General features: G+C 44.6%; 1 protein-coding gene across 2 annotated transcripts in view; it reads right to left on the minus strand.

The window, feature by feature from the left end:
- Positions 1-984: 984 nt before the first annotated feature.
- shisal1b (shisa like 1b) overlaps positions 985-25,809 on the minus strand; it is a 36,943-nt gene continuing 12,118 nt past the window's right edge. The window contains exons 1-4 of one of the 2 annotated variants that reach the window (XM_060060398.1): positions 21,497-21,708; positions 18,655-18,868; positions 16,305-16,601; positions 985-4,214 (exon numbers count right to left, since the gene is read on the minus strand). In XM_060060398.1, the coding sequence (XP_059916381.1) occupies position 4,214; positions 16,305-16,601; positions 18,655-18,868; positions 21,497-21,563 (579 nt within the window). In that variant the 5' untranslated portion in view covers positions 21,564-21,708 and the 3' untranslated portion in view covers positions 985-4,213. Of the gene's footprint in view, positions 4,215-16,300; positions 16,602-18,654; positions 18,869-21,496; positions 21,730-25,809 lie in introns of those variants that run through there. The other variant, XM_060060399.1, reaches the window with a different exon arrangement.

A 25,809-nucleotide genomic window follows, 5' to 3' on the forward strand; every position in this document is an offset into this window, starting at 1 on the left:
TAGCAATATAGCACTTTTGTCTTTTCGAATCAATGTGCGTCGGTCAGTTAGTTTGTGACAAAATAACAGTGAATTGTATTACATGTGCATGTGCTTTGCAAAATGTCCCGAAGGGCTATATTGCTATTGTTCCCATTTGTGCTAGGTGCATTAACGCTAAACGCTATACTGCAGAACAAGAAGTCAATTTACCAATTTAACCAATGTTTAGTGTAGCCAGAATAGAAATGTCTGACGGTTTGGTCACTGTGTCCTTTAAGTGAAAGTTAGCCGGTGAGATAAAGGTACGGGTCATTGCTAGGTTCTAAGTGAAAGCTAGCTACTGATTTAAGGGGACTATGCTATGCTGATTGAATGCTAGCTAGTATTTGAGGCAACATACCATCACTAGATTCTAATTGAAAGCGAGCTAATAATTGTAGGGGACAAGTCGTTGCTAGTTGCTAATTGAAAGCTAGCTCTTGATTTGAGGGGACCCATTATCACTAGAGCTGAGGCGAAGCTAGCTACTGATTTGAGTGGGTAGCCTACACATAATGAGTTCTTGAACAAAGTGAAAGATGAGATCAGAGGTGTTTTGTGTAGGGGTTGGGTGTAAAATTGGAAATAAACTTCTGAGCATAGGCTCACAGATGCCTTGACAACTTGGGAAAACAAACTTTGGCATCCCCTCAGACGCGGTGGCCTTTGACACGCTCGGGACTGTAGCAGGTGTGTATGATTGGAAATGAGGTGATGTTGGCAGCTGTACATGTAGTGCTGTGCCTGGTCCTGTCGGAGACCTCGTGTTGAGCTGTCAACCTCCGTGTCTTAATGACCAGTCAGGTGAAGGGCCACCCTGAATAGGACTGATCTTTGTGTCACTCCGCATTTGACGTTTTATTTTTCGTAAAAGACCTAAAACAAACAACTCGAGACATGGGGATGAAAGGCGTCAAAATGATGACAACTTTTACACACAAAAAAACATTGCCAAACCAGCAGTTTAGTTTAAACACAATGGAAAAGATAAAACTCATTTTTATTTCTTCCTGTCGGAACGATACAAAGTCAACAAGTGCAATAAACAATTTGAACTGAATACGGCACTGAACTGCACATTCTATCTAGCGGTAAAACACATTGGACAGAACGTGACGCACACAATCGTCACTGCCACACCCAACGTGAGGTATCAACCACTACAAAGCATCAGCGGACAGGTGAGGGGTCAAACCGTAAGGCAACTGTAACCATAACAACCTGGAGAGAATTAAACAGATTACGGGGAGGGGGTGGGGTGTAGGTAACCTCCACCCCCCTCCCCTCCCCTGTTTCCAAGAGCCACACCAAAATACCTACCACGTCACATTTAGGCCATTCAACTAAACGGTAAAACATCGCTAGTTAAAGTCACTAGTTGCTAATATGTTTTCCGAACTTGGGGAGTTTCTGCGAGTGTATCGATTTGGGGGGAGGGGGATACGTTAGTAAGAAATGCCAGTTGACTCTGTGTGTACCGTTAGGTGTTTAACTTAGTTTTCGGATTATTGGAGGCCAGATAAGGGCTTTCCTTCACAGGGCAGTGATACACAGCGCGATAAAGAGGGCTCTCATTCGCCTTATTATCGGCCAGAACACAGCCTTCCCCCGCAACACTGCGCAGTCTCTCCCATATCTGATCCCTGCCACCACACGCGGCTTTGAAGAACCAATTAAATACCCGTTGGTTTGGCAGACGGGGCAAAAAATTCCCCTTTTTCCTCGGCTCACTGACGTTCACGTTACAGGTGAGAGAGGGAGGGAGGGAGGGGGAGAGAGAGAGAGAGAGAGAGAGAGAGAGAGAGAGAGAGAGAAGCCCACGATTGTATATCAATTGGTAAACCTCTGACCCTGAGTAGAGAGAGAGAGAGAGAGAGAGAGAGAGAGAGAGAGAGAGAGAGAGAGAGAGAGAGAGAGAGAGAGAGAGAGAGAGAGAGAGAGAGAGAGGGAGAGGGAGAGGGAAAGGTTCAGAAGTTAAAGAGGTATGAGCGTCATTTAGCGAACTGCGGCTCTCTTCACCAATTATTTCACTTGGGGCACCTTCTATTTAATGTGGAGAACGTGACGGCACTAGCCTAATGAGGGGAGCACGCAATTAAAATTTAACCGTTGAAATTGAAATTGGCTTGCTCCAACAGCTCTGCAAATTTGAATATTATTGCTGATAACTGAGGCCCATCTGCAGCGTTTGACCAGGGTTTTGTTGGACGGCCCTTTTCGGCACTTTAGAACAAAACAAAGACGCAATCGGCCAAAGTGTGTCCATTGTTAAAGTACGCTCAGTAGCAGAACTTATAATGGTGCGTGTCCCTGTAACTCGTCACCCTTCCCTGTTTCTCTTTGCTCTGGGGACTCCGCCATGTGCGCACGTGCCAGGAGTTCTATGCACGTGCTCATACCTTGGCTGCCATCCAAGTGCAGGCTTCCCCGGTGGGATGAGACATCCTTCCCCCAGGCCTTACTGTATTGGGACCTCCGCACCTAAACACCTGGTACCCCCGACCCCCTACCCAATCAACCCATCAACTGCTCCCTCCACCTTCTCCACTATATACACACTCGCCAAAAACCCATAACCATCGAATTCAAATCAGCTCAGAGAAAATGGTTTTGTGTTGCTTCTATCAGGTGCTACTCGCTGTGGCGTGTTGGCTTACATAATGATTGTTTTCGCTTGCGTTCCCCGGTGCACTGTTTGTACACTGAATATGGATGCATTATGCTAATAGATAACTATGGAATCGCAATGAGGTTGTGACCTGAGCAAAGGCTCCTATGTGAAAACCCCGGTGGCTTTACGCCGTGAGGGAGGTGTGCTAATTTGACCTGCCAATCTTTCTTTCCCTTTCCTTGCACCCACTCGGTTCTGGTCTGAATACACAACTGTACATTATTGCTGATATTGGAGGCTGTTATTTTCCATTGGTTTATTTGCTTATTATGGCGTAAGTGTCTGACAGTTGTCTTGTAACTATTGTGGGAAATATGGTGTTTCTTTATGAATGATCCAAATCAATATTGATGCATGTTGTATTGCTCTTCGAACCGTTGTACAGCTGGGAGGGGGGGGGGGGGGGGGTAACAGAGTGTTGTATCACCACAAGTACCACCCATCAAAACACACCTTCTCTACACTAAATAAATAATGGACTTGTAGCCCACTTGTAGCCCAAATTAGCTGAAGTTTAGCATGGGCGCCTGGTTGAGGTGGTGTCCCTGATCTTTCGTGTAACTGTGGAGGAGGAAACGTATATCTATGGTCTTCACAAGCCCTTATTGCAACCTTACCATGCTACTGAGGGAGTTTATCTTGCGTAAAACATTCTGATACAGCGACTCTGCTGTATGGCGCTGTTCCCTGTCGACTGGATCACATTATAGATGAATCCGTTTCTCTCTCGGTCTGTGCTGTTTTTTTGTCGTTTTGTTGTTTTGTTGTTTGTACCAAGTTATAAAACTAAGGGGGTTATGCTCTGCATCAACCTGGGGTAAAATCAGTTTAAAGAACGCCAACCAATCGCACTCGTACATAAATAAACCACCAACTAGATAGCACACAACTGTGTCTAATTGCTACTCAACACAAACTGACACAGCAGTGTAAGAGACACCATATATCTAAGAAAGATATATATATATATATATATTCGTTTTCTTTTTTTTTGTTTAAAGCCGACTGAGCCGACTTTCGCCACTTTTGCACAAACTACAGTTCGTCCAGTGGCGTGCTGGGCACGAGTGGAACACAGCAAACTGTTGTGTCATTTTGTGTCAGAGGGAGGGGGGATCAGCTAAAATGGCTACGAGCAGCTGAATGTGTCTGGTGCTCCTTGTTGTTGTTTTTTCTTCCTCTTTTTTGCTGCAGTGGCCTGATAGCAGCAGTAAGATCCTCCCTTCTCCTCACATTCCCCCTCAGCAGTCCGTTGCTGTGCCGACTCAGTGTGACGGGCCCGAGCCGGCTTTTCCTTCTTCAAAAGGTCCATTGGCAGGTTGTTGTGCCCGTTAGCGACGCCAGAATGAGGGTCAGGGTGATCGGGTTGGCAGGGGGCAGAGGGTGGTGGTGGGGGGGTTGGGAGTAGTCCCTGTTGGCTGCTCCGGTATCCTCCTCCAACGTCCTCCCAGCTTGGGTGACGTGATGGTGGAGGTGTCTGTGGGGATCGGGAGAGGTCCTCTGCAGCCAACAGAGCATCGATCTGAGGGGAATGAAGAGAGTTGGAGGTCAGCGCAACGCTTGAACTTAAACTTTATCCTGAGCCTTTAGGGTCGCCGTTTGAGAGTAGGTCACGGCCTATGGCTCGCATTAGCTGTTAAATAACACATTTGAATATGCATAGAGAATCACCGGTGAGACCATTAGTGGCTACCTAATGCTTCTATAATTAATTTGAAAGTATGCATGTATATCATAAATGTCAAACATATGAAGGTCAAATATATACGCCATATTTGGTGTCGTAAAACAAAAAAAAATGGAAGCAGGACTGTCGATTGTTTATTATTTGTAATATTCCCCGGGATGTGGCCGTTTGTCATTCTCGACGGCGCTCGTCAATCACCGTCAAACACGATCAGAGTTGACATTGTTAGCCGTTAACCATTAGCCGTTATCTATTTTCGGGGGAGCTTAACCGTCAGGGAGAATAAAGGTTATTCCACGGGATTTATCCTCTGCAAATATCAGCCCCACACACTCCCAGCGCTCCTTTAAGCTCAAAGCAAAGAGCTTGGTGGTCAACAGATTCCATTAAGTTGCGGCTGCCACTGCTTGTGGAAAGCTCCATGATCCCGTTGGGCAACATGGGCATAGTCTGGTCTCCCGGGAATGCTGCACCCGGAACAGAGACCGAACGCCCTGTACTCGGGGCCGGCTTTGACGGTTTGCAGTACTACTGTCCATGAGCATGGGAGCGAACGCACACGTTCGTTCCGCTATCCGTTCCGAATGAAAGAGGATGAAAACAACACTGAAGAAGCGGTCGGCATGAATATTTAAAATGGAAAGATGTTTTCTCGAGTCATTCATGATTCATGATTTGGGTGCCGTTACTTTTTGTTCAGAAAGAATAGAAATCCCTCAGATATCGCTCTTTAATTCGGACGGAAACAGCAAGACCCCGCTGTATTCTGTCTGCTCTTTAGAAGGCCCTTTGGTCGCTACCTAAAATGCAGTTTGTACGGTCTCGATTGAGAGAGAGAGAGTTAAACGATTTGTAGTGTTCTGCTGACATCTGAGTAGAACAAGCTTTTAGCAAACTGTAGCATACCGTGTGCCTGCATATTGTATGCGATACACAAAGCAGATAAAACAGCATTAATAATGGTAATACCCTTATAGACGGAATGTCTTTGTTCCACTTGATCTGTTCAAGTATATTTATACTATACTCTCTGGTTTGACTCCACAGGTTAGCCTACAAGTAAAACTGTGGAGTGCTTTGTCCTGGATAGAAACGGACCACCAGACAAAGTATCCCAGCGTTTCTTTGAATGCTTCACGCTCAGGGACTAAATCACGTCACACGACAACAAATAGCAGCATACTGCACACGATTGCAAAAAACAAATTGTATTTGTATGATTAAGAAATGTAAAGGAATATTAAGCAACTTGTTCTTTGTTGAACTATGTTAGTACTGTAGACATTCATTAACTCACTCGACAGATGGAACATATTGCTCTAATTGGACTGTATTCTCTGAGCTGTTCAAATGGACAGCCAGGCTTGCAGATCATTTAAGATCTATTCAGGGACGCGGGAAGTCAGTCCGAGGGGGGGGTGCTGAGAGAATCTATATAATGACGTCATAATAAATGCTGCGCAACATCCGTTGTTTACAGAGACGAGATGAGGGGTGACGTCACATTCAGGGATCCGCTCTGATAAACACTCTACTGGTGTGTAAAAAGAGTTCTGCCAACTAGCCACTGTTATTCACAAACGTTAGCAAATAAACAATGTGGAAATTAGAGTCAACTCGGCTGATACTGGGCTGAATTTCACACACTAACAACATGCCGACAAGCTGTTGCGGTCCGGGATTATACACAGCGTTATAACAAGGATTCAGGAGGTTATTTCTAAAGGTTTACAAAGGAAAGTGACAATAATAGAAAGCCTTAATTTTCATCCAGACTTACGAGTTGTCTGATATGAGGAAGGTGACGATTTCTCCGTCAAGTGAACCGCTCGTCTTTGCTCTTTTTTTGCCAACCAGTTTACGTGCGGGATTCCAGAATCAAAACGATAACATTCAACGTGTCTATTAATATGGCAGCAACATTTTACACCAGTTTTAGAATGTTCACTACAACAGATGTTGAACACCAACATGCTTATGTAAAATCAGCATAGTACCGATAATATGATAAATATCATAAAAAGGGTGGATATCAATAATTGAATGAAAAATCATGTTGTATGATAAAATTATACAACAAAAAAAAAGTATTGATTTGTTCAGAAAACTTTCTCACTTGCAGTTACAGCCAGGGGCCGCTGCAGCACCCTAAGCACCCCCACTTCCCGCGTCCCTGGGTAACACTGTTGTTTTTTATTGGTCGTCATGAAAAAAAACATAAGGGGTAACACTGTTGTTTTTTATTGGTCGTCATGAAAAAAAACCTAAGGGGTAACACTGTCGTTTTTTATTGGTCGTCATGAAAAAACGTAAGGGGTAACACTGTTGTTTTTTATTGGTCGTCATGAAAAAAAAAATAAGGGGTAACACTGTTGTTTTTTATTGGTCGTCATGAAAAAAAACATAAAGGGGGTAACACTGTTGTTTTTTTTGGTCGTCATGAAAAAAAACATAAGGGGTAACACTAATGATGATTGATTATTGTGTATTGTCATCGCCTCAGTGGTGCAGTGGGGTGCCCTCTGCCTAACCCCCTGGAGACCGGGGTTCAAGTCCGGTTGATGACCTCGGTCGGAAGTTTCTTATCTCTATTTCATGCGAATTATAAATTCAAGTATAACCTTTGTGATGACTGTAACCGGTGTCTTGATGGTGCATTGCTAAGTTCGGAGGTTAACACTCTAAACAGCTCAAGTTCCGATCCCTGCAAAAACGTCGACAGGGGTGCCACTGTCGTTTTTTATTGGTCAACATGGAAAAAACATGAGGGGTAACTCTGTCGTTTTTTATCGGCCGTCATGAAATAAATATAAGGGGAAAACACTGTCGATATTTATCAAATAAAACATAGGGGGTGACACTGTTGTTTTTCTTTGGTCGTCATGAAAAAAAACACAAGGGGTAACACTGTCGTTTTTATCAAATGAAACATGAGGGGTAACACTGTCGTTTTTATCAAATGAAACATAAGGGGTAACACTGTCGTTTTTCTTTGGTTGTCATGAAAAAAACCATAAGGGGTAACACTGTTGTTTTTTACTGGTCGTCATGAAAGAAAACATAAGGGGTAACACTGTTGTTTTTTATTGGTCGTCATGAAAAAAAACATAAGGGGTAACACTGTTGTTTTTTATTGGTCGTCATGAAAAAAAACATAAGGGGTAACACTGTTGTCTTTGTCAAATAAAATATAAGGGGTAACACTGTCGTTTTTTATCAGTCATCATGAAAAAAACAAGGGGTAACACTGTCGTTTTTTTTCATGACGACCAATAAAAAACGACAGTGTTACCCCTTGTGGGTTTTTTCATGACGACCAAAGAAAAACAACAGTGTTACCCCCTATGTTTTATTTGATAAATATCGACAGTGTTACCCCTTATGTTTATTTCATGACGACCAATAAAAAACAGCAGTCTTACCCCTTATGTTTTTTTTCATGACGACCAATAAAAACGACAGTGTTACCCCTTATGTTTTTTTTCATGACGGCCAAAAAAAAACGACAGTGTAACACTGTTGTTTTTATCAAATGAAACATGAGGGGTGACACTGTCGTTTTTCTTTGGTAGTCACGAAAAAAACCATAAGGGGTAACATTGTTGTTTTTTATTGGTCGTCATGAAAAAAAACATAAGGGGTAACCATGTTGTTTTTTATTGGTCGTCATGAAAAAAAACATAAAGGGGGTAACACTGTTCCTTTTTTTATTGGTCGTCATGAAAAAAAACATAAGGGGTAACACTGTTCCTTTTTTTATTGGTCGTCATGAAAAAAAACATAAGGGGTAACATTGTTGTTTTTTATTGGTCGTCATGAAAAAAAACATAAGGGGTAACCATGTTGTTTTTTATTGGTCGTCATGAAAAAAAACATAAAGGGGTAACACTGTTGTTTATTATTTGTCGTCTTGAAAAAAAAACATTAGGGAAATAATAGAAATACACACATACATTTTAATGTCATGTATATCCTCTTTATTGATGATTGATTTTTGTGTATTGTCATCGCCTCAGTGGTGCAGTGGGGTGCACTCTGCCTAACACCCTCGAGACCGGAGTTCAAGTCCGGTTGATGACCTCTGTTGGCAGTATCTTTTCTCTATTTCATGCGAATTATAAAGTAAAGTATAACCTTTGTGATGACTTTAACCGGTGTCTTGTTGGTGCATTGTTAAGTTCGGAGGTTAACGCTCTAAACAGCTCATGTTCCGATCCCTGGAAAAACGTCGACTGGGGTGTCACTGTTGTTTTTTATTGGTCAACATGGAAAAAACATGAGGGGTAACTCTGTCGTTTTTTATCGGCCGTCATGAAATAAATATAAGGGGAAAACACTGTAGATATTTATCAAATAAAACATAGGGGGTGACACTGTTGTTTTTCTTTGGTCGTCATGAAAAAAAACACAAGGGGTAACACTGTCGTTTTTATCAAATGAAACATGAGGGGTAACTCTGTCGTTTTTTATCGGCCGTCATGAAATAAATATAAGGGGAAAACACTGTAGATATTTATCAAATAAAACATAGGGGGTGACACTGTTGTTTTTCTTTGGTCGCCATGAAAAAAAACACAAGGGGTAACACTGTCGTTTTTATCAAATGAAACATGAGGGGTAACACTGTCGTTTTTATCAAATGAAACATGAGGGGTGACACTGTCGTTTTTCTTTGGTAGTCACGAAAAAAACCATAAGGGGTCCTTTTTTTATTGGTCGTCATGAAAAAAAACCTAAGGGGTAACACTGTCATTTTTTATTGGTCGTCATGAAAAAAACGTAAGGGGTAACACTGTTGTTTTTTATTGGTCGTCATGAAAAAAACCATAAGGGGTAACACTGTTGTTTTTTATTGGTCGTCATGAAAAAAAACATAAAGGGGGTAACACTGTTGTTTTTTTTGGTCGTCATAAAAAACAACATAAGGGGTAACACTAATGATGATTGATTATTGTCTATTGTCATCGCCTCAGTGGTGCAGTGGGGTGCACTCTGCCTAACTCCCTGGAGACTGGGGTTCAAGACCAGTTGATGACCTCTGTTGGATGTTTCTTATCTCTATTTCATGCGAATTATAAATTCAAGTATAACCTTTGTGATGACTTTAACCGGTGTCTTGATGGTGCATTGTTAAGTTCGGAGGTTAACATTCTAAACAGCTCATGTTCCGATCCCTGCAAAAATGTCGACAGGGGTGCAACTGTCGTTTTTTATTGGTCAACATGGAAAAAACATGAGGGGTAACTCTGTCGTTTTTTATCGGCCGTCATGAAATAAATATAAGGGGAAAACACTGTCGATATTTATCAAATAAAACATAGGGGGTGACACTGTTGTTTTTCTTTGGTCGTCATGAAAAAAAACACAAGGGGTAACACTGTCGTTTTTATCAAATGAAACATGAGGGGTAACACTGTCGTTTTTATCAAATGAAACATAAGGGGTAACACTGTCGTTTTTCTTTGGTTGTCATGAAAAAAACCATAAGGGGTAACACTGTTGTTTTTTATTGGTCGTCATGAAAGAAAACATAAGGGGTAACACTGTTGTTTTTTATTGGTCGTCATGAAAAAAAACATAAGGGGTAACACTGTTGTCTTTGTCAAATAAAATATAAGGGGTAACACTGTCGTTTTTTATCAGTCATCATGAAAAAAACAAGGGGTAACACTGTCGTTTTTTTTCATGACGACCAATAAAAAACGACAGTGTTACCCCTTGTGGTTTTTTTCATGACGACCAAAGAAAAACAACAGTGTTACCCCCTATGTTTTATTTGATAAATATCGACAGTGTTACCCCTTATGTTTATTTCATGACGACCAATAAAAAACAGCGGTCTTACCCCTTATGTTTTTTTTCATGACGACCAATAAAAACGACAGTGTTACCCCTTATGTTTTTTTTCATGACGGCCAATAAAAAACGACAGTGTAACACTGTTGTTTTTATCAAATGAAACATGAGGGGTGACACTGTCGTTTTTCTTTGGTAGTCACGAAAAAAACCATAAGGGGTAACACTGTTCCTTTTTTTATTGGTCGTCATGAAAAAAAACATAAGGGGTAACACTGTTCCTTTTTTTATTGGTCGTCATGAAAAAAAACATAAGGGGTAACACTGTTGTTTTTTATTGGTCGTCATGAAAAAAAACATAAGGGGTAACCATGTTGTTTTTTATTGGTCGTCATGAAAAAAAACATAAAGGGGGTAACACTGTTGTTTTTTTTGGTCGTCATGAAAAAAAACATAAGGGAAATAATAGAAATACACGCATACATTTTAATGTCATGTATATCCTCTTTATTGATGATTGATTATTATGTATTGTCATCGCCTCAGTGGTGCAGTGGGGTGCACTCTGCCTAACCCCCTGGAGACCGGGGTTCAAGTCCGGTTGATCACCTCTGTTTGAAGTTTCTTTTCTCTATTTCATGCGAATTATAAAGTCAAGTATAACCTTTGTGATGACTTTAACCGGTGTCTTGATGGTGCATTGTTAAGTTCGGAGGTTAACACTCTAAACAGCTCATGTTCCGATCCCTGCAAAAACATCGACAGGGGTGCCACTGTTGTTATTTATTGGTCAACATGGAAAAAACATGAGGGGTAACTCTGTCGTTTTTTATCGGCCATCATGAAATAAATATAAGGGGAAAACACTGTTGATATTTATCAAATAAAACATAGGGGGTGACACTGTTGTTTTTCTTTGGTCGTCATGAAAAAAAACACAAGGGGTAACACTGTCGTTTTTATCAAGTGAAACATGAGGGGTAACACTGTCGTTTTTATCAAATGAAACATAAGGGGTAACACTGTCGTTTTTTATCAGTCATCAAGAAAAAAACAAGGGGTAACACTGTCGTTTTTTTTCATGACGACCAATAAAAAACGACAGTGTTACCCCTTATGTTTTTTTTCATGACGACCAATAAAAAACGACGAATATCAAATGAAACATGAGGGGTGACACTGTCGTTTTTCTTTGGTAGTCACGAAAAAAACCATAAGGGGTAACACTGTTCCTTTTTTTATTGGTCGTCATGAAAAAAAACATAAGGGGTAACACTGTTGTTTTTTATTGGTCGTCATGAATAAAAACATAAGGGGTAACACTGTCGTTTTTTATTTCTGTGGTCATGAAAAACCCATAAGGGGTAACACTGTTGAAAAGTATCGAATAAAACATAGGGGGTAACACCAGCGACGCGGGAAGTCAGTCCAAGGGGGGGGGGGGGTGCTGAGAGAGAGTCTATATAATGTTCTAAATAAATTGAAATGATAATATGATAAATATCATAAAAAGGGTGGATGACAATAATTAAATGAAAAATCATGTATGATAAAATTATAAAAAAAAAAAAAAAGTATTGATTTGTTCATAAAACCTTCTCACTTGCAGTTACAGCCAGAGGCCGCCAGGGGGGGGGGGTGCTGCAGCACCCTAAGCACCCCCATTTCCCGCGTCCCTGGATCTATTCTTCTTTAACAGTTCAGCAAGACGCATTGGCTACAAATGCAATTATGTGGAATAAAGGTTCACGCGCGTGGACAAAAGACATGCAGAGATGTTTCATCTTGTCCGATGCAGCCGAATAGACTGTGAGCTTACCCTGACCCCTTTAAGCAGGCAACACACCAGAAGATTCACCCAATTTTAAACCTAATGTGCCCCTGATGACTGCTAGTCAAGACTTCTCAGAGTCTGCCCTAGTCTGGATAGTCTGCGCAAAATAGTCGTAACCAGCGTTCTTGTGCCAAAGTGAAACCCTGCCATTAAATGTGCGTCTCGCCCAGACTTTGAGCTGCGGCTTAGGTTGGTGAAAGTCTTCCAGTGTGTCCCAGGCTTAATAGGTCGAGCCATGAGCGGGGAAATGAGACAAGACAGGCACTAATAGAGTGATGGGCGCTCTTTACCGCAGACCGGCAGCCCAGGGACAAGATCGATCGGGTCACGGAAGGACGCGCTGCTCGCTAACGGGCCGGATGGTGAGTCAGCGACCGAGCTGGGAGTGGAAGCACCGCCGGCTGACGGGCCCCCGTGGCTCAGCTCTGCCGGCCCAGCAACTCATCAACTCTGGGTGTGAGAAAGTTGGCAGCGAGCTCCAGCGCTGCCAACTTTCAGTACTTAAAACGAGGCGCTTTAGAAGAGTCTGAACCAACTTTCTGCAGATGGCAGATACGGCGTTGACTCCTTTCTTTGAGGCCACACAGCTCTCAAAGCAGCTTGAACTCGGCCTTTGTCGTATGATTAAATGTCATGACTTGTCGTTCTTGCTACGGTGTCACCAGGCCCACGGGGTACCTTTCAAAAAATCTCCTCCGTTCCTCGGAGAGAGTGTATGCGGTGGCTGTCGTTTGCTTGTTTATCAGCACTTTTTGAGTGGTTTCGGATCACACTCGTGTCCACGTTGAATGAATAACATCACGTAATGTTATCATGTAAGTCCTGCCCTGGACATTCCAACCAAATGCGGGAGAGGGAATACAGAAATCCATTCAAACCTCCAATCCAGTTAAGTAACACAATCCGACTTGGCGGAGTCAATCTCCTACATGGATCATACACTGTTTTGCAAAGATGGGACCGTTATTAAAGTTGTTATTGTGTTTCTTAGAGCTAAACAGGAAACCTGTGTGGCAGACTTTTTAATAAAGACTCCATGAAGAAAATAACAACGGGTTCCCAGGTCGCCCACACTTAACCCAGCAGTTCTGAAGAGACACACACACACACACACAGACACACCCACACACACAGACCCAGACAAACAGACGCACACACACACAGACACGTCGTCTCATATAGAACCATGGTACACTGAGTTCCCAGGAGGCAAACAATGCACTTGGAAAATAACTATACTATTAAATAGAAGTCCATGCTGTGAGAGGTATTGGAGTAGCTGTGAGGTTGGTATCCTCCATCTTTCATCCATTGCTGCTTTGCCGCAGGAGTGCAATGTTTCTCGTCTGTGTATTAGAATGAGCCTTCTCCCTGGGACTTTGGGGCTGCAGCCCCCATTGTTTGTTTACAGTCGTTCAACAGATGTGGAACCAGGTGGAGGCACACACACACACGTCAACCCTTTGCTTGTCAACCTGCTATAGGTTGTCATAGCAGGGACAGGAGTTACTGCAGTGTATTGTGTATGTTGCTCGACCATTGGGCAGCCATTCCTCGCCATCCGACCACAGGTGTATATACAGGATTTGTCTGCATGATAGAAAACCTCTTACTGTGGGAAATTCGCGAGTGTGTTAGTTAGAGAGTCTCTCTCTTCACTTAGAGAACGAATTTGTTTGAAAGTTTCCCTGATCCATGTCATTGAGATTCCTCCCACGCATCTGTCATTTACATATCCACAGCCTCCCTGTCGCTTGGGATAAAAGCGTGTAAGACTAAATAGTAAATAGAAAGTAGTTGCTTCTAAAAGAGGGCATTCTCTTCACATTTCTGTTGTAAGCCTGTGAACATTTTTAATTGAAGGTTTGAATATAATTGTTGATGAAAACAAAACACAACTCTGTGCTTGGCTATCCGTACTAACCCAAAACAGTTTTGTTATGAGCACTACCTTAAAAACAATTCTTCTGCGTAGTCATGAGTTTTATGACTAAAACCGTTGAACAGTAAAAAAAAAACGGTAAAAAAAACTAAACAGTATTCCATCCCAGTACGTCCCAGTGCTCCTCTCATTAAGACCTCAGCCATCGCCGCACGACCAGCCGGCTCTGGCATTCACACAACCTCTGCATGTCCCTGGGTCTCCGGTTCCACTACCTCCTCACTGGCTCCCACTGAGGCTGCAGGTCAGCCCGGCGCGCACAAGATGGATGGGTCCGTCCAACAGGAGCAGACTTCATGTCTAATAAGTGGCCTCAGTGGAGGCGTCCGCTTTTAGCAAAGTAACTCTTCGCCAGTATAACAGCCTACGGATCTCCCCCACTCTCTCCCCCAATCTCTCCCCCACTCTCTCGCTCACCCGCTCTGTCTCCCTAGCATCCTCCTCTTTGCTGGCAGAGCCCATTTGTCATATCACTCCCAGCCCTCATTAAATTATCATAGCTGGGATGGAGAGTCTTGGGAGGCGAGGGGTTTAACCCCTAGTGGGCTGGTGAGAGGTGGCCGAGGACTGGGTGATGAATTGACCGAACGGGACCTGTGTTGGGTTTTTATCTGGATCGGTTGTTCAGATGTTTGTTTGTGATGCACTGTGAGTGATGGGTGGTGCAGAAAGATTGAATGATGCTCTCCGTTGTGAAAGGGGTTTTGTTATAACTTATCGGACAGGACGGTGATTCTCCTCCGGCCTTGTCTGCTTTGAGCCATAACGGACCGTTGATTCTAAGTCTTGACCACTCAAAGACAATTCAACATATATCAAAAAACAACAACAACAACAACAACAACAACAACAAAAAAACAACTCACAACCATCCAATCTTGTCTTTGTTTTTCCTAAACTAAAGTATACATTTGGGATCCCAAAATGTCTCTGTATTGATTCCTAAGACAACCACAGACAGTGCTAATATCAGTTTAATGTAGGACCTCCTGGCTCGTGCCTTGCCTTGGCTTCCTGGCTGATGACAGCTCTGTAATGAGCTGCTCCTGGAGGATGTTAAAATAATGATCTCTTAAACAGCGGGTTTAGCCAGGCTATTCTCAGTTGAGTGACAAAGACGTCACGTGATCGAGGGAGGCGAGATGACCCCATGACAGATGGCATTTTTATTATAATATTCCCATCAAATCCATCTTTGTCTGAATATTCAGTCTGGTCACGCGTGTGTGGGCAAGATGATGGCAGGCCCAATTGAGTCGTCGAAAAAGGGGTTATGGTGCTGAGTGTTCGATCCCAGATGACCACAGCCTGTAGGCATTCAAGAGCAAGATGGCTTACACCTACCTGCTTCTAAATTACATATATCTGTATTCAGTATAAGTGATGCATAAAGTATGTGGGCCTCTGCTACCACGTGTCTCGGAATGTTCAGTGTGGATCAGAATCCACAAAAGCTTGACACCGCCCAAGCACACACAAGATGTGCTCATTTAATTCGACTTAATACAACTTCATTCTATTAGTACCAAATAGAAGAAACACAAGTAAACACATCTGATTTTAAAAAGACAATCAAACAGTCTAACAAGCTTCAAGCTGTCTCCTGGTAATGGCAGTGTTGAGAAGAGGTACGTGATGTAATCGTTAAGAGTCGAGACGAAGTGCAAAACGGAGCGGAGGAGATGAGAATCGTCAACGACGTTTTAATACGGTCAACAACATATTGAACGCTACCTGATTACCGGCCGAGCCATACATCAATCTCCCCCTACCCTGCCATCATCCCTTCACTGAGACAGTACAGAGCGAGACACACAATGAACGGCATCCTTAAGGAGAAGCCGAGTTTAATAATAAAGAAGTGCCTGAGACGTCAAAGTGCATCTGGAACGAGGCTCCTTTTGAGCGAGCTTCTGCGTTTCCACGACTCCAGCCCGGTCCCCAGTCGCTCTCCCTGCCTGCCCTTCACTGACACCTGCCACCAAAGTTATGGAAATTGCCTCCGCACAGCAATAAAGCTCCCACTTCTTTTCACAAGCGAACAATTCACAGACTCGCCGTCTTAATGCGGCGGGATTAAGGGGTCGGCCTTTTTTGTCAAATCTGACAGCAGTCGATTGGATTACGGGCCAATATCTGGAGAGCGGTCGAAGTCTGCGTCGCCGTGACCCAGAGAGAGGCGGAGAGAGAGAGAGAGAGAGAGAGAGAGAGAGAGAGAGAGAGAGAGAGAGAGAGAGAGAGAGAGAGAGAGAGAGAGAGAGAGAGAGAGAGAGAGAGAGAGAGAGAGAGAGAGAGAGAGAGAGAGAGAGAGAGATATACAGAGAGGGGGAGAGCCAGGCATGGTGAGCCTCACCAGGCGGTGGAGGTGTTGTAGGGCAGCAGCGTGGGGCTGCGGCTCTCCCCCCTCAGGCTCTGCTGGGGCTGGTAGTGGGCCGGCATCATGGGCACGGCCTGGGCCTCGCTCTCCACCGGCATGGACTGGTGCCACTGGCTGCGGGCCTTCTTCAGCCAGCGGCCCCCCAGGCCCCACTTCTCCAGGTACACCCGGCACAGCTCGTAGTTGATGGCCGAGTAGTACAGGAAGTCCAGGGCCAGCAGCACCATGACGAAGAAGCCGTAGATCCACACGCCCACCAGGGCAGTGTAGTTACTGCAGAAGGGGGGAGGGAGGAGGGGGGAGGTGGGGGAGAAAAACACATAATTACCCCCGCTGGCTCTAATCAAGACAGAGTGAAACGGTGACTTTCATTCACGCTGGGGTCCTGTTAATCGGTCTCCCTTGGACCTTTTCTATCTGTAGCCTCTCCTAAATCACCTCTCTCCCACTTCCCAACCAACTTTCGACTAATTCCCCTCATTCATTACCTGCTTCCCCAGGATTTATGTGGCGCACATTAAGTATCGCCCTGAGTTCGCCCTGTGCTCATAAATTTAAACAAGGTAAATTCACGCAAAGCAGGTTCCTATTAAGAGACGTGAGGGAGCAGCGAATGTGCAGCCAGAGGTGGTAAATGTCTTGGGGGGGGCCCAAGTGCTTTGGTCCTATTAGGATCTTTTACAGAGTGAAACATATTACTTTGCTCCGATGACAGATGATATAAGATTTGATCTTCAAAAAATATTTTGTCAGCTGTTCTCAGACTGTATATATAAAGTAAAAATGCAGTCCGAATCCCCCTTTCAGTTGAACACTTAAACTGGAACTAAGTTTGATAAAAACAAACGTGGCCTGACAATACGTATCTGATGAAATCCCACACATTTCAAACATCAGCGTCACTCCAACACACAAAAAAAATCCCACTCCAAAACCCAATTTGCATATTTCCTTGCCTAGTGAGTGACAGTGGTCCTTGTGTCTCTCTGCTCGTGTGGGGGAAGCCTATCTTATGTGCACAGGGATAAATGTGCAGTGCTATTTCAGCCAACGACACCATAAGGCGGGACAGAATGATTTATCCTCACCACTCACCCCGGCTTAAACAAACGTTACGTAACGGTAAACATGGCGACTTCCAGGGAGGAAAAGCAGGGCCAGGGTGACACATCAGCCCCGGAATTACCTTGCCTTTCATGGTGCGCCTTCATTTCACGAGAGGCACAACAACAACAACCGCTCCGTTTCGGATCGAGGTCTGTTGCCATTACGCTTTTATCAGCCTTGGATTTGACACTTTAACAAGGTGACCGGGATACAGCCAGTCGAAGTGAGAGCGCAGAGGTTGGGCATGGGGGTGGGGGAAGAGGTTTCTTGTACTTGAGGCCGTGCCGGCAGATAATATCGAGCACACCAGCACATCCCCACCTCACTGTCTAGTGAGCGGCGCTGAAAATGGCCGCGCCGACGGGGTCACGCTCCGCTGAAACGACCCCTGATACCCTGCCATTAGAGGAGTCAGCTCACCTCCGGTATCCCAGCTAAACAACCAGCCGGCACCACAGCTGCCTCGCTCAATCCCAACCCCGCACCAACTCTCCCCTTGTGGTTCTGTTCCACACCCAGTGAGTATGTTGCGTTGATTCGGCGTAGGCCTACGGCGTGCCATAGGCTCGTCACGCTGTGTTATCGTAGGTTTGGGAATGTGCTGGAGTAGTTAGCATGAGAAGTGGTCATGTGCTAAGGCTTCACTCTGGCCATGGTCGCTCTGTAGCTGCACGGAGAGAGAGTGAGAGAGGGTTAGAGTGCAACGCCTGCCCAGTCCCTGTCGTCCTGACGTCTGATTCCCACAGCAGAGGACAATATGCTAGAGGGGAAGTGACTCTACTTTGCAGTGTTTTGAAGCCCACTGCGGCTGCTTGTCAAGATGAACGTCCTCGTGTTGAGTCCGACCCTGTTAATTCACAGCAGTCTGTCAGTCTGTGTGTATCCGCTGCTCCGCATGTATAACGCCATCCGACTTGCCAGAGGGAGGACAACATGTACGGCGTGCTCTTATTTTATAACACATTCCATAATTCATATTTGGATTGGATTTTGGCAGAATTGGACGTTTGTCAATGAGAGCAAATGCAACTTTATACAAAAAGAATACAAAGAATAAAAATATTAATCGAATGACTTGACCTACATTTGACTTGAATTTTTTCAACTTTATTAACAGAAGGCTTCTGCCTCTGCTTGATTGACCGTTGCTCTGGGATAGCCCCCACATTATTATTATTTCTGTGATTTTATGAATGAGCTCATGGTTACTGCTGCTTACTTGTGCGCGTAGCCGTCAGTGGTGGAGGTGAGGTTGATCTGCATGACGGTCTGGAACTCGGTCTCGTTGCAGCAGTACTTGAAGGCGGTGTTGTTGTGGTGGCAGCAGAACATGTACGTCTTGTTGTCCGAGAGGCGCGGACAGTGGAAGCCAAAGTGGTAGCGCCCCTTGAGGTCGGAGTAGGGTTCGCACACGCGGTAGTGGGCCGAGAGAGCTGTGGTGACAGGGGAGAGAGAGAGGGGGGGGGGAGATGTCAAGCGGTATCTCTGTGAAGTGCTTATAAAGTAAAAACATTGAGGGGAAAAAAACGTACGAAAAAGATATTCAAAGTCTCGTAAACATAAATGAAGGCCTCGGTTCCACTTCACTTGTCGCTTTAATTAAACTTTTATCTCCCTATCGCGTGATGACTCAGCGGGAGTCACAGCAATCAAGGGCCGTGTTTACAGACGGCCGGGTGTGTAATTAAAACCCCTACACTACTCCAACTCCAACTACAACTCACACCCCAATCTCCCGGTGTGCGCGGTAAGCGTGCACGGTATACAGTATATATAGGCCGCAGAGAGGAACGATAACAAAATGGATTGCATGGGTTATACATGATGAGAGCACTCGACTTCCTATTCAATATTTATTTGATCCGTGACGTTCTGCGTGCAGCGCCAGATTATGTCATGAATCCTGCATGTTAAACCACCCAAACCCAGGCCATCTCCACTCCCTGACACCTCCCCCACATCTGAGTTTCTGTTGCAATGGAAGCTCTGTCAAACTCCTCCATAGTCTTTTTTTATTTTTTTAAACAGCACCGGCATCATTTCACCCGTATTTTAAATATTTAGTATAGCGTAACGTCCATCCAAAACACCCACAGAAATCTCATTCAGAGGTTGTGTCTGGATGCCAGCCCTGGCACATCAGCTCATGAAATGTGCATGGAAATGAAAAGGCAGACTTCCACAAATGTCCACCCCGGACCTCCAGAACAGGACAAAGAGTGAATATGGATCGTTGGCAACCGTACGCTTTCCTTTAACCCTGGGATTAAATCCACAGAAATCTGCGGTGGCAGCTGAGACTTGAGCAGATAATCACCAATTACACATCTGTCAGAGATGCGGACGAGAGACGGGGAGAGAGAGATTGAATCAACAGTAGCGAGGGGGGGGGGGGGGGGGGAGAGAGAGAGTTATACGTATGGCTCAGCTGACTCAAAAAGCAGCTGACTGACACCTTCAAAGCAAATCAGGAAGAAGCTGTATGGAAAACAAGACCCTGACCCTGTTGCATCAACTTGTCTAAACACAAACATGCGTGTAGAGGCACATTTAATCCGACACTAAACACATAGGCACACACACACAAACTCACTTGTGCATGTGCGAACATCCACACAGTAAGACACACAATCGCCTATGCTTCTGCATACAAACACTCGCACACAATCCTGCTGATCGGTAATTAAAGGCTGGGGAAAGATGTTGTTGATTGCGCTCATTAGAGTAGTATTTTTCAGCGCAGCTTTCAAAAGCTCACTTCAGAAAAGCAGATTTCAGCGCGTGTCTCATGCCAGCAACCCACAGGGAGGTGAGTGTTGTTGTATTATTTCCTCAATAATGTCAGACCGGAGCAGATTGGCTTTCTAAACAGATGGAGTTCAGGCCGGTGATAATGAGGTTTTTTCATTGACATGTGCAACACACTAGCTCTACCCCTTCCTGAGACAAATCTAATCGACAGCCTGTTCCTGCAGAACAGGAAGTACGAAACAAGAGGAGGAGGACGACACGGAGACGAAGCACGCAAACAAATCAACAGTAGAAGAACAGTGAGAGGGAGAGAGAGGATGTTCACTGTATCAGTGTTGAGTGTTGAGACTTTGGATCACTCATCACATGTTGAAATACACCTACTGGATCACTTTTGGTACTCATATTTTTTTAGCCATTAGAATTTAATAGTCTGTTATTGAAATGAGCTCTCCGTATTAATTACCATGAAAACATTGATAACTTAGCATCGCCTTCACCTTAGGCTTAGTCCCTCCCCTACCAGTGGACCACCACCAAAGAATGGCATGGTAGCCAACAAAGAGAGACAATTAACTGTATGATCCTGTTAGATTTGTACCATTAATCATCTTTCTATGCAGATAAAATAGCAAAGGCACCTGACTAGCTGAGGTGGAAGGGACCATATAAGATCGATACAAGGGAAGTAAAAAATGTCAGGCTTCAAAAAAACTAAACCTAAAAAAACAAACAGCTGTTTTCGGTCAAGGCGGTGTCGTAAACAAAGCCATCTTGTTCATTAAATGGAAAGCACTGACGTGAGGATAGAGTCGTAGACATTAGACAAGCCAAATGTTTACAACCACTAATAAAAACAAGCAACCTTGCGGAAGGATTCCCCAATAAGGCGTGAATAACAGCTGGTGATTCCACTGGTGTCACGTCCGCCACCTCCAGATTTGTATTGATTTGATGTAACTTTATTTAACCATAAAGTCGTAAAAGGACATAAATAGGAGAATTGCAAATCAAAATGTAGTTTTGAAGAACAAAAAGGGATAGAGCTTAAACACGCACAAAAATAAACAGCGTAACTTTATACACAGACACACAAAAAAAAAGAAGCGAACAAGATTAAAAGACAAAAATGTTGTGAACAATTAATTAGCAAAAGTTAAATAAGCAAAAGTTAAATTGCCGAAGTAAAATTTGCGGAAACTAACTTTGCCAAGTGAAGGACAAAAGTGCTCTCCGTGTACTTTGAAGGATGGACGGACGGAAATACCCATGAGGGACATAAGACAGACGTCAGGCGACAGCGGACAGACCTGCGCTGGACAGCAGGAGGAACACCACCGTCAGGACATTGAAGGACTGTCTGCTGGTGAGAGTCATCTTCTCAACCTCATTCAGGGGAGGGAGGGAGGGAGTGGGGGGAGGGCGAGGGAGGGCGAGGGCAGGGGGGGGAGGGGGACACCGCTCTGCTCTTAGTCGGACGTGGCCATTGGTCTGCTCGCCCGCTGCTCCTCTCTCACATGGCTGCCACTCGGTGTCTCTCCACCTAGATAGAGACGGAGAGATACAGAGAGAGGCAGAGAGAGGCAGCGAGAGACAGAGAGAGGGAGAGGGAGAGAGAGAGAGAGAGAGAGAGAGTAAGAGGCAGCGAGAGACAGAGAGAGAGAGAGGCAGCGAAAGACAGAGAGAGAGAGAGACAGAGAGAGAGAGAGAGAGAGAGAGAGAGAGGGAGAGAGAGAGAGAGAGTAAGAGAGACATTAGATGACAGAGCAGGTTTCATCACACTCTGGGCTGCTCGACCTACATGCCGGCTTGTTGAACTTAAATTGCTTATGGTAGTATTTATATGATATTTCGAAGTGACATCGCCCACGCCCCACCTCAACTACTGTGTGACCTTGCAGGCTGCTATAACAAAGCAGGAGACTTCTCGAAAAAAGATAGCATGGATCTGTCTCCTTATGAAATGTAAAAAGTGACAGTTTTTATTTGTGACAGTAGCAATGTATCTACGAGCCCTGTTGGCTACGATATACTTATGCACTCATTTTACACCTGGCTTTTTTCCGGTGCTTCATGAAATGAAAAAATATATTATATAAGTAAATATATTCATTCATATTTTTCTTCTTTTTTCTTTTAATCTGTTTATTGAGTTTTTCCAGTTCATCATCAACAAACTTAATGTTTAATCAAAACCGTGTCAAGTCTGAGTAAAAGTATTTAGTAGATGGTACACTACAGTATAATGTCAATAGATCATTTTTATTATTCAGTTAGCTTTTGAAGGACACTTTTCACCAGTAACAGTTTCTCCAATTTGCTTCAGAGAGTTAAGAATAATGTAAAGAGCAAGTTTTATTAAGATGTTTTCCCTCCAGATTGCTGCAAGCAACCCATTTAGCGGAGGATTGGGAAGCTTCATGTGGAGAGCCCGGAGCCTTAGGACCTGGGGGTTGGAGGGATCAGGTATTTCAGGAGGGATGGGGGTACATATCTGACTTGTGATGGCTCTTCTGTGTTAGATAAGGATGCCTGAAATGGACTGCATGGATAATCTATCAATATCTAGACCTTACGTATGTGAAAATGTCTCAAATTCTTTTATAAATTAACATTTCTTTATAATTGTGGGATTTTGCAGGTGTGGGATGTGCAAGTGATTCAACGTGCATTTTATGGCTCGCATTTAAGTGCAATATTGAAAACATAGCACTTGTTAGCAACATTCTGAATGCTCTGATCATTTATTTGACAGAGGTTGCCATAAAAAGTTTAATGAGCCACACACTTTACACAAATTTGATAGCATGAAATACATATTGTAATCGGAGCCAGCTGGAAAAATCAATAGAATAGTATTTTTATTCCACCAGGCTCCATTCAGAGGACTCTGAATAGACGTTTCATTTTGTTCTGTCTGCCAGATGGAATCTCTTCAGTCGTGCCGTTCAGAGGCCAGTTGACAACATACTCCATAAAATCGAATAAAAAAAAAAGAACACCGTAAAAAAAGTACACCTGCTTCAGATTAATACATTTTCGGTGTTTTTCTTCTCTGGTTTAAATTATTGAGTGAGTTTCCACAAGGGTGTCAACTACAATGGTGCCTACCTGTCTACATCCCTATTCATCCGCCATGTTGGTTTGCTTGGTTGTTCTTCGTTTGCTGGTTGAACCTCACCTCAAAGATGCACAAAAAAATCCCTTTCAGGGAGGCCGGGCGTACAGAGCACCATGTGTATCACCAAGCAGAGCCGCTTTCATCCACTGGGTTCCTCAAGATGTTTCCCACGTGTGCCAGGCGGTTTCCTCTTCAGAGAACCAGGCACAGTAGGGTCCCCAGAGGCTTGTTAGAGCGCTGTTCCTAACTACCCCCCTCCCACTCCTCCTCCCCCGTCTCTTCCTCCTCCTCGTCTTCTTCATCTTCTTCTGCTGCTGCTTTTGGTTAAAGCTTTAACGCTCTGTCACATGGCAAATCTATAACCAGAGCCCCACGACAACCAGCCCCACCACCACCACCACATGCTAGCAAACACACACAGCCATGTTTCCCACAACAAAACAGCTTTTGTCTCGGTTCTAGGATTTCCTCTGCTCGATGGAACGCCCAGGTTGTTTGCGTTGAAGTGGTTGTTGGTATTGAAGGCGAGGGGCTTGTTCGTGATGAGCGTGGGACTCAAGTGGACCGTGTACAAGAGCGAGACAAAAGAAAGCAGCCACGCCTTCTGAAGCACGAACATAGATTTGCACTAAAGCCTTTTATTAATATATGGTGCACATGCTTCCTTACATGTACAGCAAATCACACACACACACACCCACTCACACACAAACACACACTCTGTCTCTCACACACACACACACACACACACACACACACACACACACACACACACACACACACACACACACACACACACACACACACAAATATGCATGAGCACATACACATTTTTGCTAAAATATTTCTGTGCAGCTCTTACAATAGACTACCACTGAGCAGGCATGCAACACAGTTGGAGGCTGCCAGGTCATCTACTGTTTACGCCTAAGACCACGCTGAGATGAATAGACCAATGCAAAGACAGTCCTGCCCTGCCCTGACCATGGCGCAGTACAGCCCAAGATCGATTTCAAAGAGGGGGGGGGGGGCCTCTATTGTAAAATACCACTTTTCTTTCTTACTTGTTGGTTTGAATCAACGTTGCTCAACCATAACGCCAGAATAGGCAGTAATTACATTCGGCTGCTGTTTACAACAGCAGTGGGAGGGGACGGAGGGCTGGGGACAATAGATCACAACAGAACTGGAGGCCTAGATCTGTCAGAGGAATGACACACACGGCACACGCACCAAAGTGTGGTGAAGGGCCTACTGGTCGCCCAGGCTGACGCTAGAAAACAAACGTGGCTGCCAGGCTCCTCCTTCCCAGTGACAGATGACATGCTGCTATGATTCACTGGGGACCGTTTGTGGCCTTTGTGTGTGAAGGCTTCAAGGTTGTCAGGAGAACCACCCAGACAGCCTTGCGGTCTCCCCCATGCATCCCAGCAGTGACTCCGTATGAAAGAGCGCTGCTTCTAATTCTGAAATGCCCCCGAGGGGCTGGTCCGCTTGACCTTCTTCGGGATCTTAGGTTTTTCCTCCACTTTTCCCACAGAGGATCGTGTGGGTGCTTTATTATGATCCCCGCTCACTCACTCACGACATTCTGCATGCTGGGTCGTCCTGGGTATGTGTGTGTGTGTGTGCGTGTGTGCGCGCGTGCATGTGTGCGTGTGTGTGTGTGCGTGCGTGTGCGTGCGTGCGTGCGTGCGCGCGTGCATGCGTGCGGGCGTGCGTGCGGGCGTGCGTGTTGAGCTCGGAGCGCACCCAAAAAAATGTATCTTAAAGAATGTTGCTCACTCTTGTTGCCAGCCCCGGCTCCTGATCCACGGCCATGCAGAGCGCCGGTGATCAGTCACCGTTAAAAACAGGAACGAGTGGGCACGAGTGGAGCAGGGGTATCGCAGTCCTAAGTGGAGAGACTCCCACTCCATATGAATAAGTAGACGACTCGCTTCAAAATTATTTTTTATATCCGGGCTCTAACGATGGGCTTGCATCCAAATATTGTGCCCATTACGACTCCCTGTGTGTGATGGCCACCCTCTCTGACTGTTATGAAAATAAATCAGGGTTTATGCCGGTTTGATGGCATTACAGCGTCTCTGGGATACGCTGCAGAGCCCCATTAGAATCCCGGGCCCGTGTTGTGAGGTTCAGAGCTGTAATCGAATGACTGTCATTGGCTCGGAGGAGCGGGATGTGCTGTGGTGAGCCAATAAGGTGGCGGCAATAAGGAGTGGCAGCATTGGGCGTTGTAGTGGGAGGTTATTGGTCGCGTGTGTGTGGCTGTGTGTGTGTGTGTGTGTGTGTGTGTGTGTGTGTGTGTGTGTGTGTGTGTGTGTGTGTGTGTGTGTGTGTGTGTGTGTACATTTCTGTCATGGATAAGCCACACGTCACAAAGCCTTTCCAAAATTACAAATCTGGGGCAATGACAAAAACGTGCACTTTTGTTAGAATTCGGTTAAACCTTCATTAGTCTGACAACATTGAATAACGAGGCATTAAAGAGATAAG

Source organism: Gadus macrocephalus, chromosome 9, assembly GCF_031168955.1.
Source record: "Gadus macrocephalus chromosome 9, ASM3116895v1".
NCBI classification, from domain to species: Eukaryota; Metazoa; Chordata; class Actinopteri; order Gadiformes; family Gadidae; genus Gadus; species Gadus macrocephalus.